Here is a 17,089-nt window from a genome sequence, read left to right as displayed (position 1 = left end):
TTTAATTCAGCTCATCCTGATCCAAACTGAATGGATGACCTTTCCAGGGTGAAATTTAAATAGCATCTGTACTTTCTTGCATGTGTCTACCTTGAAAGTCATACTCCCAACTATTTCATATTAAAGCCAAAAATTCTGATTCAAGCTTTGCAAAGATAAGCAAAAACTAATCATCTCAAATCATCCTGCAGTTCACAACAGAGGTAATGATGTCATTTTCACAGTAACGGAGATCACAATACCATCAGGAACTACAGAAAAGTCACAACATTTTGTAATGCTATTGAATACAGAAGTGACTCAACGTAAAATGTATAAGAGCTCCAACAAGCTAAAATACTTAGTAAGAAAAGAGAAAACTTCACAAAAGCAGCCAAAATCTTGTATAATCATTAGGCTACAGTTAAGTCATCCATAAGGAGTACTGGAAAGCATTGCACTCACTAAAGCATCTATGAGGACCTCTGCCCCTTCTTCACTCTCATGTAGAGTGTCTATGTCCGTCAGCTCCTGCAACAGGTCCACCACCGCAATAGATACATGTAGCAGCTCGTTAAAGATTATTCCACACATAATAAACATGTATGCAAATAATGATATTAAATGGAGATAACATTTGTTTTATTATTGAACAGCCTGAGTGAAGCAGAGGTATGGGGAGAAAACAGAACAATGAGTTTAGCTTTGGATTACTCTATGACAGAGTTGACCTAGATGTACAAACATGGTTCATTTCTGTGCTGTAATATTTCTATGGTGCTAAAGATTACAAATCGTGACACTTTATTCTCAGATCCTCATTTAACACTGAAGACTGAACTATCATTTAAAAGCAAGATCTTTTTTTATTCATTCATGAAATGTGGGCGTCGCTGGCTAGGCCAGCATTTATTGCCCATTCCTTATCGCCCTTGAGAAGGTGGTGGAGCTGCCTTCTTGAACCACTGTAATCCTTGGGGTGGAGGTATAACAACAGTGCTGTTAGGAAGGGAGTTCCAGGACTTTGACCCAGCGACAGTGAAGGAACAGCAACGCAGTTCCAAGTCATGACAATGTGAGGCTTGGAGGGGAACTTGCAGGTGGTCGTGTTCCCATGCATCTGCTGCCCTTGTCCTTCCAGATGGTAGAGGTCACGGGTTTGGAAGATGCTGTCAAAGGAGCCTTGATGAGTTGCTGCAGTGCATCTTGCAGATGGTACACACTGCTGCAACTGTGCATCGCTGGGAGGGCGTGAATGTTGAAGGTGGTGGATGGGGTGCCAATCAAGCAGGCTGCTTTGTCCTGGATGGTGTTGAGCTTCTTGATTGTTGTTGGAGCTGCAGCCATCCAGGCAAGTGGAGAGTATTCCATCACACTCCTGTCTTGCAGATGATGGACAGACATTGCCAAGAAAGGAGATGAGTTACTCGCCGCAGAATTCCCAGCCTTTGACTTGCTCTCGTAGCCATTTGTATTTATGTGGGTGGTCCAGTCCAGTTTCTGGTCAATGGTAATCCCCAGGTTGCTGATAGTGGGAGATTCAACAATGGTAATGCCATTGAATGTCAAGGGGAGATGGTTAGGGTCGGTCTTCTTGGAGATAGTCATTGCCTGCCACTTATGTGATGCGGATGTTACTTGCCACTTATCAGCCCAAGCCAGAATGTTGTCCAGGACTTGCTGCATATGAACACGGACTGCTACAGTATCTGAGGAGTCCTAAATGGTGCTGAACATTGTGCAATCACCAGCAAACATTCCCACTGGGACCTAATGATGGAGGGACACTACCCTGAGGAACTCCTGCAGTAATGCCCTGGGACTGAGATGATTGACCTCCAATAGCCACAACCATCTTCCTATGTGCTAGGTATGACTCCAACTAGCAGAGAGTTTTCCCCTGATTCCCATTGACTCCAGTTTTGCTATGGTTCCTTGATACCATACTTGGTCAAATGCTGCCTTGATGTCAAGGGCGGTCACTCTCACCTCAGTTGATCCGAAATGAAGAGCTTTCTCATTGTTTTATATAATATTTGCATATAGAATTTACATTTAAATATATGCAGCACTTTTTAACACCACTAGTCCTTCGCTCAGAAGATTTAATGGGTATTCTACTGTTAAATAACATACAATATTCTTAAACACGGAAGAAAATATTGATCTATAGCCCTCATTAGTCTCAAAATAAAAGCACTTGGATTATGTCGGGAGTTTGAGTTAAAACTGGGCACGTCTACTGGTGTGGAACCAAAACAAACTCCTCTGAGGCAGGTCACTACAATTTTGACCAACAAAGAGAATACAAATGGTTTTCTATTTGCAAAAGGACCACAAAACATGCCCATATCTTTGCTGTGCTTGTGACATGCATTCAATACAGGATACACTCAAATATACTGATGGTCAGCTAGGATGGCTATGTGGAACTGATATGCTGAATATTATGTTATAAACTAGTCCAATTAAGTCATCGTGACATCACTGTACAATGAGACACTTGTCATTCTATATAAAAATCTTGGATGACAGATGCATATCATTAGGTTGTGAAGAGATTTTATTTAACAGCTTCTCAATATCAAAAGGATATCAGTGTTTTCATGGCCAAGAAGGCCAATCAGGGACTGTACAGCGTTGAGTTCCACAAGCAAGTGATATAGATCAGGCATGGTGGCAATCACATGCATTTCCTGTATAATATCATTTAAATCCAACTCTGACTCCATGAACCTGAAAGTCAAGCAGAATAGGACAATTAAAAAATCTGGGTAACATTAAGAAATGAATAACTGGCTGAACAGTGTTTTACTGACATGTCATTTTACAATAAAACTATTCATGTGCCATATACTTCCATTATAAAGAACAAGGGTGATGACAGATAAGGGCACAGGCTACACGAGAACAGTTTTTGACAGAAATTTGCTTATATGCAAAACAAGGGCACAAGGCATGTTTTAAAAAAAGTACACAGCTAGCAAGGAACTAATAGGCAGTAATAGTCTCAAGATTCAAATTATCTGTATAAATTGCTCAATTTCTAGGATCATCTCATCCTTTTAATCACATTTCAACCTTGCACTTCATTATAAAGCAACACTTGTAATCTTCATTTCATTATATGTACTGCAGAGGCAGAGTACACAAAATTTTGATATCCATTGCGGTAAAATTGCAGGGCTACGGGGATCAAGCAGAGGAGTGGGACTGACTGGATTGCTACATGGACAGCCAGCATGGACTCAATGGGCGGAATGGCCTCCATTTATGCAGTAAATAACTCTGACATATGAAACGAAACTTATCTGCAGATAATTAAACAAGTTGGAACAACAACTATTTAGACTGTGTGTGGAGTAAATCATCCATTGTAATATCAAAGAAGACAGGAACTGCAGAACTTAGATTGAAGGAACAGCCCACCAATTATGAAGCAAAAGAGAGTGGGAGATGCACAAGAGGCCAAAATTAAAGGAACACAGAATTCTTGGCAGGTATTAAGACTGGAGGAAGTTACAAAGATAGGGATTCCAGTTTTCATAGAACCAGAGAGTCATTTACAGCACAGGAGGCCGCCATTTGGCCCACTGAGTCCATGCCGACTCTCCACGGAGCAATCCAGTCAGTCCTACTCCGCTGCTCAATCCCTGTAGCCCCTGAAGTTTATTTCCTTCAAGTGCCCATCAAATTTGCTTTTGAAGTCATTGATCTTCTCTGCTTCCACCACTCCTGTGGGCAGCATGTTTAGATCATTACCACCCACTGCGTAAAAAGGTTCTTCCTCATATTCCGCCTGCATCTCTTGCTCAAAACTTTCAATCTGTGTCCCCTAGTCCTTGTACCATTAGTTAATGGGAGCAGCTTTTCCTTGTCTAACTTATCTAAGCCCTTCATAATCTTGTACACCTCTATCAAATCTTCCCTCAATCTCCTTTGCTCAAAGGAGAACAATCCCAGCATTTCCAACCTAACATAATTGAAATCCCCCATTCCTGGAACCATTCCAGTAAATCTCCTCTGCAGCCTAGTTTAGTTTAGTTTAGTTTAGTTTAGAGATACAGCACTGAAACAGGCCCTTCGGCCCACCGAGTCTGTGCCGACCATCAACCACCCATTTATACTAATCCTACACTAATCCCGTATTCCTATCACATCCCCACCTGTCCCTATATATTTCCCTACCACCTACCTATACTAGGGGCAATTTATGATGGCCAATTAACCTATCAACCTGCAAGTCTTTGGCATGTGGGAGGAAACCGGAGCACCCGGAGGAAACCCACGCAGACACAGGGAGAACTTGCAAACTCCGCACAGGCAGTACCCAGAATCGAACCCGGGTCCCTGGAGCTGTGAGGCTGCAGTGCTAACCACTGCGCCACTGTGCCTCTCAAGGATCCTCACATCCTTCCTAAGGTGTGGTCACTAAAACTGAATGTAATAATCCAGTTGGGGCCTAACCAGAGTTTATAAAGGTTCAGCATAACTTCCCTGCTTTTGTACTCAATGACTCTATTTATGAAACCCAAGATCCCATATACTTTACTAACTACTCTCAATATGCCCTGCAACCTTCAAAGATCAATGCATATGCACCCCCAGGTCGCTCTGTTCCTGCATGCTCTTTAGAACTATGCCATTAAGTCTATATTGCCTCTCCCTAGTCCTTCGGCTAAAATGCATCACTTCACATTTATCAGTATTAAATTCCATCTGCCATTCTGCTAGCCTATTGATGTCCTGTTGCAGGCAGTTCATATCATCCTCACTGGTTGCCACACCTCCAAGTTTGGTGTCATCAGCAAATTTTGAAATTCTCTGTATTCCAAGATCCAAATCATTTACATATAGCAAAAAAAGCAGTGGTCCTAGCACTGACCCTTGAAGAACACCACTGTATCTATCATCCTCCAGTCTGAAAAACAACCATTTACTATGACTCAGAATTAACATTTCAGCTGTGTGACTTTTCAACAGAACTGGCAAAGATTAGAAATGTAATAGGTTTTAAGCAACTTCACTTGCGTAAAATCGATTACATTTCTAACCTTTGCCAGTTCTGATGAAAGGTCACAGACCTGAAACGTTAACTCTGCTTCTCTCTCCACAGATGCTGTCAGACCTGAGTATTTCCAGCACTTCGTTTTCATTTCAGATTTCCAGCATCCACAGTATTTTGCTTTCATTTACTATGACTTACTGTTTTCTGTCCTTAAACCAATTTTTTATCCAATTGAACACTGACCCTCAATTTTGTTAACCAGCCTTTTATGTGGTACCTTACCAAACACTTTCTTAAAATCCATTTGATCAAAATCCACCGCATTCCCTTCAACCTTCTCTGTTACTTTCATCAAAAAATTCAGTTAGATTGGCCAAGCATGATCTCCTTTTTACAAATCCATACTGGCTCTCCTTATTTAACTCAAACCTCTCCAAGTGTCTGTTTATTTTTTCCCTGATTATTGTTTCTAAAACCTTACCCATCACTGATGTTAAACTAACTGGCCTGTGGTTGCTAGGCCTTTCCTACACCCTTTCTTGAATAAGGGTGTCAACATTTGCCACTCTCCAATTCTCTAGCACATCCCCCACATGCAGAGAAGTTTGAAAGGTTATGGCCCCAACTCCACCTCTTACTACTCGCTATTATTTACATGCCAGTCGAAGATTTTTGGGTTCCCTTTTATGTTGACTGCCATTCTATTCTCATGTTCTTTCTTTGCCAGTCTTATTTTCCTCTTCACCTCCCCACTCAACTTATTGCATATGGCCTGGTTCTCATTTGAAGAATTCACTTAACATGCATCATACACCTTTTTTTGTTTCATCATAATCTCTATCTCCCTCATCATCCCAGGAGCCCTGTTTTTTGTTCCCCTACCTTTTGCCTTTGTTGAAATGTATCCAGCCTGTACCTGAAGCATCTCTTCCTTAAAGATAATCCATTGTTCCAATACAGCTCTTCATGTTAGTCTTTGGCTCCATCTTACCCCAGCTTGATCCCTTCTCATCACATTGAAATTAGCCCTTTCCCAATCTAGACATTCAACCTTATTCCATTCTTTGCTTTTCTACATTACTAGTCTAAACCTTATGATGCAATGATCACGCTTACCCAAGTGCTCCCTGACAGCCACTTGGTCCACTTCATTTTCCAGCACCAGATCCAGCAATGCCTCCTGTCTAGTTGGGCCGTTAACTCACAACCTCCATACATACGCCCAGGCATGCGCCATGGAGAGGTCACTCCATAGTCGCCTCATAGCGACCAAATCAACACGGAAGGCAGCAGCACCAATTTTATCAGCAGCACCTGTGGAAGAGTCTGTCACTCTAGAATTGGCCTTTATAGCCACTCCAGGCACGGCTTCACAAACCACTGACCACCTCCAGGCACTTACCCATTGTCTCTCAAGACAAGGAGGCCAAAGAAGAAGAAGAAGAAGAAGTTGGGCCGTGAACATACTGATCAAGGAAGTTCTCCTGAACACATTTCATAAATTCCTCTCCCTCCTTACCATTTACTCTAAAATTATCCCAATCGATATTTGTGTAATTAAAGTCCTCCAATATCACCACTCTATAGTTCTTGCGCATCTCTGATTTCCCTGTAGATATTTTCCTCTATCTCTCTTTCACTATTTGAAGTCCTATAGAATACCACCTTTTTGCTTCTCAACTCTAACCAAAAGGATTCTGTCCTTGCCCCCTCAAGGACATCTTCCTTTTCCAACACCATACTGTCTTCCCTAATCAGCACTGCCACCCAACTTCCTTTTTTCCTTCTCTATCTTCTCTGAACACTTTAAATCCTTGTATATTAAGCGCCCAGTCCGTTATTGCCACAACATCATATTCCCACAGTTATTTGTGCTTGTAGCTCACCAACCTTAGTCACCACACTTTGTGTTCACACACATTCATTGTAATCCTGTCTCTGCATTCCTCGTAGTCGTTCTCAGTCTGCTCTAATCTAATACACAACTACTCTAGTACTGTCTAATACGCACATTATGCACCTTATTCCTCTTTACTACTTCTATATGCTGGTGCCCATCCCCCTGCCAATTTATTTTAAATGTTCCCAACCACACTAGTGAACCTCCCCATGAGGACACGGGTCCTTATTCTGCTGAGGTGCAACAAATCTCTTTTGAATAGGTGCCTTTTGCCCCAGAACTGGCCCCAATGCCCCAAGAATCTGAAGGCCTCCCACCTACATCATGCTTCAACCCAGGCATTGATTTTCCCGATCTTCCTATTTCTACTCTCACTACTGCATGGCACTGGGAGTAATCCAGAGATTACTGCCTTCGAGGTCCTAGTCTAATTTCATCCCTAACTCCTGAAAATCTGACTGTAGGACCTCAATACCTGCCCTTGCTATGTCGTTGGTAACAACGTGTACCACTACTTCTGGCTCACTCCCTTCCCCCTGCAGAACTTCCTGCACCCTCTCCATGATGTCCTTTACCTTGGCACCAGACAGGCAAAATGCCATGCAGTACTCACGAAAACAGCTATAGAAATGCCCAATCTGTCCCCCTGACTATGGAATCACCTATAGAGTCATTTACGGCACAGAAGCAGGCCATTCGGCCATCGAATCTGTGCCAGCTATCCAGTCAGTCCCACTCCTCCGCGCAATCCTCATAGCCCTGCAAGTCTATTTCCCTCATGTGGCCATGCAACTTCCTTTTGAAGTCATTGATTGTCTCTGCTTCTGACACCCTCAAGGGTTCCAGAGCATTACCACTCACTGTGTAAATAAGTTCTTCCTCACATTCCTCTTGCATCTCTCACCCAAAACCTTCAATCTGTGTCCCCTAGTCCTTGTACCATTAGTTAATGGGAATAGTCTTTCCTTGTTTACTTTATCTAAGCCTGTCATAATTGTGCACACATCTATAAAATCTCCCCTCAATCTCCTTTGTTCTAAGGACAACAAACCCAGCTTTTCCAACTAACCTTGTAATTAAAATCCCTAGAACCATTCTGGTAAATCTCCTCTGCACCCTCTCAAAGATCTTCACATCCTTCCTGAAGTGTACTGACCAGAACAACTATAACACTTTGTTGCTCCCTCCTGCACAGTCCAATGCCCATTGGTGCCATGGACTGGACTGCACTCCTTCAAGATGTCTTCACTCCCAGCTGTCTCCAAAGCCAAGTACCAGTTTGAGAGCAACACATACCCCAAAGACCCCTGCACTTTCTGCCTCTTCCTACTCTTCCGGATGGCCATCCAGCTACTATCCTGAACTCCTACTGCGTGTGGGGTGACCACCTCCTGGAATGTATGATCCAGGAAATTCTCCTGCTCCCTGATGCCCTGCAGTGATTCCAGCTGCCCCTCAAGCTCAGAAATCTTGAGGTTGAGCTGAAACAGCTAAAGACACTACATACGTGAAGTGTCCTGGAGTTCCCACATGGAGCAGGAATTGAATGCAACAGGGTGCAGCAGTCCATCCATGATCTAAAAAAAACTCTCTATTCTCTTTAGACAATCTATTCAGTACCCTGTTTAAACTATTAATATTAATTTAATTCCTGCTCTGTGCTTATACTCCTACAACAATTAGTTATACTAAGCCCAATTGAATATTAATTTCCCAGCTCCTAATTTGAAACAATACCATAGTTTTGAGAGAGAAAAGAGAAAAATTCTGACCAATTACTTACCTTTTCCCTGACGTCACACTTTGATTTTACTTTAGAACACAGTCGGTCGGCACCTCCCTCTCGGCCTGCTCTTTTACAATACCACCAGTCTCGCTGTGCTCCCTTTCAGGCCCGTTCTTTTACACTGCCACCAGTCTTACTGTGCTCCCCCTTGGCCCGCTCCTTTACGCTACAGACGGTCTCGCTGTTCTCCCTCTCAGCCCACTCCTCTCATGCTGCTGCCAGTCACGCTGTAATTTCTCTCAGGCCCCCTCTTTTACACTGCTGCCGGCCTTACTGTGCTCCCTCTAAGGCCCACTCCTTCACACTGCTGCCGGTCACGCTGTGCTCCCTCTCAGGCCTGCTCCTTTACACTGCCACTGGTCTCGTTGTTTCCTGTTTGCTGGGGTTCCCAGTTCACTGCATTCCTGGAATTCTTTTTCACCGAGGGAGGGATGTCCCAATTCTGGGATCTATTTTGGTAGCCTGCATTGCATGAGAAGTTCCAAGATCCAGGAGGCCACCAGTGAACGAGCAAAAAGAGACCAAGAAATTACAGCACAGGAGGTGGTGCTCAGCCTCTGGTGTTAGCATTCTCTCCTGGAAACCCCAGATCCTTTTATGTTCCTACTTTTCAGATACTTATCCCTTTCATGTTAAAGTGAAGTCTCTATCTTGACAGCCACACGTGGTGAAGGATCTCACATTCTAACAGCCCTCAGTTTAAGAACCTTCCTCGGCCCTTGGTTCTTCCACTTTACTGGTTGCTCCTCTCTCAGTGAAGCATGGACGAATCAGAATTTTACAGAATGGAAGGAGGCCATTCAGCCCATAGGATCTGCGCCAACCGACAAGTAGCCATTCAGCCTAATCCCACTTTCCAGCTCTTCGGCTGTAGCCTTGTAGGTTGCATATCCAAGTACTTCTTAAACGTTGAGGGTTTCTGCCTCTACGACCCTTTCATGCAGCACATTCCAGATCGCCACCACCCTCTGGGTGAAAAGATTTCCCCTCGAATCCTCTCTAAACCTCCTATCCCTTACCCTCAATGTATGCCTCCTGGTTATGGACCCCTCAACCAAGTGGAACAGGGCCTTCTTTATCTAAACCCCTTGTGATGGAAACCACACCTGCCAAAATCAGACACATTAATTTCATCATATGGAACATTATTTTTGAACTGTTACTAGACTTGAAATAACTTGTTTAAAGAGACCACAACAGTGGCTGAAAACATGGGTGCACACTTGCATTCTAAAGGACAGTGGCTGAAAACATGGCTGCATATTTGCATTCTAAAGACAGTTGCCTGAAGACGACAATGGGAGTAAAAACAAGAAATGCTGGAAATACTCAGCAGGTCTGGCAGCATCTGTGGACAGAGAAGCAGAGTTAACGTTTCAGGTCGGTGACCCTTCATCAGAACTGTTCTGAATCCACAAGCATCGCAGGAGAGACTGTTCCAAATAAGGAGTTAGTCGCATGAATAATCTGCTGGCCAACCTGGGGGTTGTCTGAATTGTGCCACACAGAAAGGAACAGACTGCAATTGGAAGACAAAAGAGAAGGAAGGTCTCTCCCTGTCTCTCTCACTCTCATGCAAAGTTCCAGGGACCCAGGGAAGTAAATCAAGCCTCAAGACAGAAGACCAGAGAAACAAGTTTGAAAGTGTGCACAGGACCCCAACAAGAACTGCAAGACTTAACTTCAATCAAAGACTTTACATCAAACCCAAAGCCAGTAACTGAACTCCAACTATTACTTCAAACCGTTCCTCTTCTTTCTCCTCCTCGGTCTCTATTTGCGTGTGTGTTTATCGCGTATGCATGCTAGCTTGGTCGTGTTGTGTATTTTTAGTAGTTTTAACTGAATTAGAGTGTTAAGTTTAATAAACTTACACCTTTCTTATTTAAAACTGAGAAAACCTGTCTGGCTGATTTCTTTGCCACTACAATCAGTGAGCAAGGAGTCGGGAGCACTGAGAGGGAATCTAAAACACGGTGTTTTAAAAATTAAACCCTGTTACAGTCAAACCAGTTAAAGGCTGAGAGGGGAGCCCTGGACCCCTTCCTCACCTGGTCGTAAAAGAAATTTGGGGGTTAGCGTCCCAGATTGGACCCATAGACAAACGAGAAATTGGAAGCAGGAAGTCAAATTGATCCCAATCCAAAAGAGAAAAGATTTCAATGCAGGTTTTCTTGTGATTGTATGTGCTAGAATACCAACACATCTGCGACTGAAGCCAGTAACTCCCCAAGCCAGGGAGAAGTAACTTGGGATAAGTTAAAGACACTGTCTATGGAAGAGTTGAGGAATATGGCTGAGCAGTGTGGGATCACTATCCGTGCCAAGGCTAGGAAATCAGAATTCCTAAGGCTAGTGGCCAACCATTTTCCCCTCGAATCTGAAGAAACAGAGACAGGGTTAGAAATAGACTCCAACAGGGTCTTGCAAGCAAAGGTACAATTGGAACAGAGAAAACTTGAATTAGAAGACAGGGAAAGAGAGAAAGGGAGAGACAGGAGAAAGAAAAAGAGAGAGGAGAAAGTGAAAGAAATTTCCAGAAGGAACGCAAGGAAAGAGAGCTGAGGCGGCTTGAATTCACTAGGGGGTGACAGAGCAACCCCAGTGAAAGCATGACCAATATAGAGAATAGTAATTCGGGGCTGTGTACTGAGTTGATAAAAATTTCTCAATTGATTCCAAAATTCAATGGGGGAGACATGGAAGCATTTTTTGTATCTTTTGAGAAGCTGGCAAGGCAGTTAAAATGGCCAGCTGAGACCTGGACTCTGCTTCTGCAAAGTAAGCTAACAGGAAAAGCCCATGAGTTTTATTCCCTGTTGCCAAATGAGAGTTCATCAAATTATGAACTGACAAAAAGTGCTATCCTTGGGGCATAACAGCTAATACTGGAACCCAGCGCCAGATGTTTAGAACCCACAAGAAGCAAGCTGATCAAACTTACTTGGAGTTTGAGAGAAGTAAGCAGCTGGCTTTTGACCAGTGGTTGAGGGCACTTAAAGTGCAGCCCAGCTATGAAAACCTCAGAGAAGTGACTTTGTTAGAGGAATTTAAAAACTCTCTCCCACTTTCCATAAAAACACATGTAGAGAAACAAAAAGTTCATAGAGTGAGGCAAGCCGCAGTTCTGGCTAATGAGTTTGCTCTAATATACAAGTCGGTTCCCCAAGAAAAAACCTTTCCTAGTCACCCCCACAAATCCAAAACAGACAATAGGTGGGAAGATGATAGATGCCCAAGCAGTCCTGGGAGAGAAAGAAAAGCAGGACACACAGGGGGCCCTCCTCTAGCCAAAAAGGATGGTGCTGTAAGTAGGAGCGAGACCCAGAGACCTGTGTGCTTCCATTGTCATAAAGCAGGGCACCTAAGAGCGGACTGCTGGACTGATGGGGAAAGCCTGTAGGGTTAATCAGGGAACACTCACTCAGTGCAGGAGAAAGGACCCTGATGGAAAGCACAGCTGAACAAGCTGTGGCTTTAAGTGCAGCAGTAGTAAGACCCAGAAAACATACTGCTGTTGGTGCTGGAAAATCTAATAGGATTCCTGAAGGTTATCAGGATTTTGTGTCTAAAGGGTGAGTAACCCCATACCCCTCAAGTGGGGCAAGCAAGCCCAAAGTAATCCTCAGGGATAGAGGGGCAACGAGATCCCTTTTACGGGGAAAAGGCCTGCCCTTTCCCCCAGAGAGTGCAGTAAATACTAGAATGGTGGTGCATGGTATTGGAGGGCACTGTATGCCTATACCTTTACATCGGGTGCACTTGGAGTGTGATCTAGTTTCAGGACCGGTGACCGTAGGGATTGTCCCTTGTTTACCTGTGGACTGGGTTGACCTGCTGCTCCGTAATGATCTGGTGGGGACGAAGGTGACAGCCTCCCTAGTACTGACAGAGACACCGCAGGAAGTCAGAGAGACAGGAAGTGGCAGGAGACGGTCCCCTACAGTTCCCCTGAATGTGTAGTGAATCAGGTCATGACCAACCCAGCTCCCCCAGAGGAGACTGAATTGGCACTGCAGGCAGATGACCATGAGGTCTGTCTGTCTGAGATTCTCTTTGGAAAGTTAGAGGACCCAGGGAATGGATTAAATGAATCTTCCCGAGCTGAAGCTCAGTGAGCTAACCCAGTACTGTGAGTGTTAGCTCAGGTTGCCCAGTCTGAAATTGAAGTAGAGGGAGTCCCGGATTGCTATTATTTAAAGAATGAGGTACTGATGAGGAGGTGGAGTTCACCTCACAGACCTGAGAGCAAAGAGTGGACAGTGATTCACCAGTTAGTGGTGCCCCAGAGGTACCGGAGAGAATGGCCCATGAGATTACATGGCGGTATACGAAAAACCAAAGCCCGCATAAGACAGCAGTTTGACCGGCCAAAACTCCACAAAGATTAGATTAGATTAGAGATACAGCACTGAAACAGGCCCTTCGGCCCACCGAGTCTGTGCCGAACATCAACCACCCATTTATACTAATCCTACACTAATCCCATATTCCTACCAAACATCCCCACCTGTCCCTATATTTCCCTACCACCTACCTATACTAGTGACAATTTATAATGGCCAATTTACCTATCAACCTGCAAGTCTTTGGCATGATGTGGTGGAGTACTGTAGAAGTTGCCACATTTGTCAGTTTGAGGGGAAACCCCAATCTGCAGTGATATCTGCGCCCCTAATCCCTGTATTGGCTTTAGGGAAATCCTCCAGCAGAGGGCTGGTGAACTGTAAGGGACCCCTGCCGACAACAGAAGGGCACAGACAGGCACAAGGCTGGCAAAATGTGAGAGGGGAAAGGGGAAAAAGGGACAAAGAGGAACAGGTTAAAGGAGATCAGAGAGGATTCTCAAATGGAAACCTCTATGGTCCGGTCGGTGAACCCCTAAACATTTGGCAAATTAGACCCCACATCCTCCTATGTAAATGCTGACACTAGAAGCACCCCACCAGAGTTGCTAACAATATTTAGGAAACCTGCAGAGACAAAGAAAGTCCTCAAGAGGGCAGAGAAGTTGAAGTGCCGCAGGGGAGTGCCGCAGAATCTGGACAAATACCTGCAAGCAGGAGTGTCCCAGAGGACAAAGGGAAGATTAGCAAAGAATCCCCCCCACCCCACAGTCAGGAGGAAAGGGAGCCAACCATACCCTAAAGTGAAAAGCCCTCGATGACTCATCAAAACACTGAAAGAGAGATCAGAGTGGATCTACCCACTGACGACTCTCATGAGCAGAAGTCCAAACCAGGGCTATTTAAATCTAACCCTCCCCCTGCAGACCTCAACAGGAACAAAGGCACCCCAGGCAGTCATGGAAATGTGCAAACTTTGCCAAAAATCACATGTTTATTGGGATGCCCATTCCCAACGTATTGCAGGCTGGTAATGAAGAAGCTCCAAACCCCTTTGGGCAACAGATAACTATTACAGACCCACCTCAAGGGAATAGGGGCAGGTTAAAGCAGCACTACGACAAAGGAAAGACAGGCTGTAACAATTTTTGTAACAAACTATTGTTAGAATTTCTGAATGAATGAGAATGTGTGTGTTCCTGTACTTTCTCTGTTTTCTATTTTTATCATGAAATGCTCTCCTAATATTGCATTTCATTCCGCTGGATGGTGAAGGTGTGACGGAAACCACACCTGCCAAAATGAGGCATATTAATATTCATATCAGGAAATTATTTTTGAACTGTTACTAGTCTTGAAATAGCTTGTTTAAAAAGACCATAATAGTGGCTGAAAACATGGCTGCACATTTGCATTCTAAAAGACAGTTGCCTGAAGACGACAATGGGAGCGCCTCCCTGATTCAATTAGCCAGATGGATTATGATCAAGAGACACTGACTGTTTAAGACCCAGCATTTCACCACCCCTCGCCCCCCACCCCTCTCCCCGAGGGTGTCTGCTAAGCTTAAAGGAATCCACAAACATCGCAGGAGAGACTGGTCCAAATAAGGAGCTAGTCACATGACTCACCTGCTGGCCAACCAGGTGGTTATTTGAATTGTGCCACACAGAAAGGAACAGACTGCAATTGGAAGACAAAAGAGAAGGAAGGTCTCTCCCTGTCTCTCTCACTCTCATGCAAAGTTCCAGGGACTCATGGAAGTAAATCAAGCCTCAAAAGACCATAGAAACAAGTTTGAAAGTGTGCACTGGGCCCCAACGAGAACTGCAAGACTTAACTTCAATCAAAGACTTTACATCAAACCTAAAGCCAGTAACTGAACTCCAGCTATTACTTCAAACCTGTCCCCTTCTTTCTCCTCCTCTGTCTCTATTTGCGTGTGTGTTTATCGCGTATATATGCTAGCTTGGTCGTGTCGTGTATTTTTAGTAGTTTTAACTGAATTAGAATTTTAAGGTTAATAAACTTACACCTTTCTTGTTTAAATCTGAGAAAACCTGTCTGGTTGATTTCTTTGCCATTACAATTAGCGAGCAGGAGCCAGGACTCAGAGAGGGAAGCTAAAACACAGTGTTTTAAGAATTAAACCCTGTTACGGCCAAACCAGTTAAAGGCTGAGAGGGGAGCCCTAGATCCCTTTCTCACCTGGTCGTAACACCCTCAATTTTATACACTTCAGTTAGGTCTCCTCTTAGCCTCCTCTGTTCCAAAGTAAATAGCCCTAGCCTATCCAATCTTTCCTCATAGCTAAAGTTCTCCAGTCCTGGTGACTTTCTCATAAATCTCCTCTGTACCTTCTCTAGTGCAATTACATCTTTCCTATAGTGTGGTGATCAGAACTGCACGCAGTACTCCAGCTGTGGCCTAACTAGTGTTTTATACAGTTCCAGAATAATCTCCCAGCTCTTATATTCTATGCCTTGGCTAGTAAAGGCGAGTATCCTATATGCCTTCTTGACCACCTTATCTACCTGCCCAGCCATCATCTGGGATCAGTGGAAATGCACTCCAAGGTCGCTCTGTTCCTCTACGCTTCTCAGTTGTTGCTGCATATTCCCTTGCCTTGTTCCCCTTCCCCAAATGCATTTCCTCACACTTCTCTGAATTGAACTCCATCTGCCACCTGGGCAGACAATTGATTTCTTCCTGCAGTCTACAGCTTTCTTCATTATCAACCACATGATGAATTTTTGTATTGTTTCCAAACTTAAGCATACCCCCGACATTCAAAACCAAATCACTGATATATACACCACAAAAAGCAAGGCACCTAGTACTGAGCCCTGCAGAACCCCACTCGAAACAGCCTTCCAGTCACAAAAACATCCATCAACCATTACCTTTTGTTTCCTGCCTCAGCCAATTTTGGATCCAACTTGCCACTTTGCCTCGAGTCCCGTGTGTTTTTACTTTTGTGACCAGTCTACCATGTGGGTCCTTATCAAAAGTCTTGCTAAAATTCATGTAGACCATATCATAGAGTCATAGGGTTATACAGCACAGAAACAGGCCCTTCAGCCCATCGTGTTTGTGCTGGCCATCCAGCACTCAACCATTCAAATCCATATTCCTGCACTTGGCCTGTAGTCTTGTATGCTATGGCATTTCAAGTGCTCATCTAAATACGTTTTAAATAATGTGAGGTGTTCCTGCCTCCACCACCACTTCAGGCAGTGTGTTCCAGATCCCAAACACACTCTGGGTGAAAATATTTTTCCTCAAATCCCCCCTAAACCTTCTGCCCCTTACCCTAAATCTGTGCCCCATGGTTTTTGACTCCTCCGCTAAGGGAAAAAGTTTCTTCCTATCTAACCTATCAATGCCCCTCATAATCTTGTACACCTCAATCATGTCCCCGCTCAGCCTTCTCTGCTCCAAGGAAAACAACCCTAGCTTTTTCAGTCTTTCTTCATAGCTGAAATGCTCAGCCCAGGCAACATCCTGGTGAATCTTCTCTGCACCCTCTCCAGTGCAATCACATCCTTCCTATCTTGTGGTGACCAGAACTGTACACAGTACTCCAGCTGTGGCCTAACTAGCATTTTATATAGCTCCATCCACAATCTCCCTGCTCTTATAGTCTATGCTTCGGCTAATAAAGGCAAGTATCCCATATGCCTTCCTAACCACCTTATCTACCTGTGCTACTGCCTTCAGTGATCTATGGACAAGTACACCAAGGTCCTTCTGACCTTCTGTACTTTCGATGATCCTACCATCCATTGTATATTCCCTTGCCTTGTTAATCCTCCCAAAATTCATTACCACACACTTCGCAGGATTAAATTCCATTAGCCACTGCTCCGCCCATCTTACCAGTCCATCTATATCTCCCAGTAATCTGCTTTCCTCCTCACTATTTACAACACCACCAATTTTTGTGTCCTCTGCGAACTTACTTATCATACCTCCTATATTCACGTCTAAATCATTAATGAACACTACAAACAGCAAGGGTCCCAGCACCGATCCCTATGGTACACCACTGGTCACAGGCTTCCAATCGC

At 44.1% G+C, this 17,089-nt stretch overlaps 1 protein-coding gene across 1 annotated transcript in view; it reads right to left on the bottom strand.

The window, feature by feature from the left end:
* Positions 1 to 17,089, bottom strand: part of ctnnbl1 (catenin, beta like 1) — a 249,430-nt gene that overhangs the window by 175,923 nt on the left and 56,418 nt on the right. Inside the window, exons 4-5 of the mRNA XM_068048127.1 lie at positions 2,576 to 2,715; positions 445 to 542 (exon numbers count right to left, since the gene is read on the bottom strand). Coding sequence (XP_067904228.1) covers positions 445 to 542; positions 2,576 to 2,715 — 238 coding nt within the window. The remainder of the gene's footprint in view (positions 1 to 444; positions 543 to 2,575; positions 2,716 to 17,089) is intronic.

The sequence above is a fragment of the Heterodontus francisci genome, chromosome 16 (genome assembly GCF_036365525.1).
Source record: "Heterodontus francisci isolate sHetFra1 chromosome 16, sHetFra1.hap1, whole genome shotgun sequence".
Lineage (NCBI taxonomy): Eukaryota > Metazoa > Chordata > Chondrichthyes > Heterodontiformes > Heterodontidae > Heterodontus > Heterodontus francisci.
The sequence above is the reverse complement of the archived record's forward strand: the minus strand, read 5'-3'. Positions and strand labels throughout refer to the sequence as shown.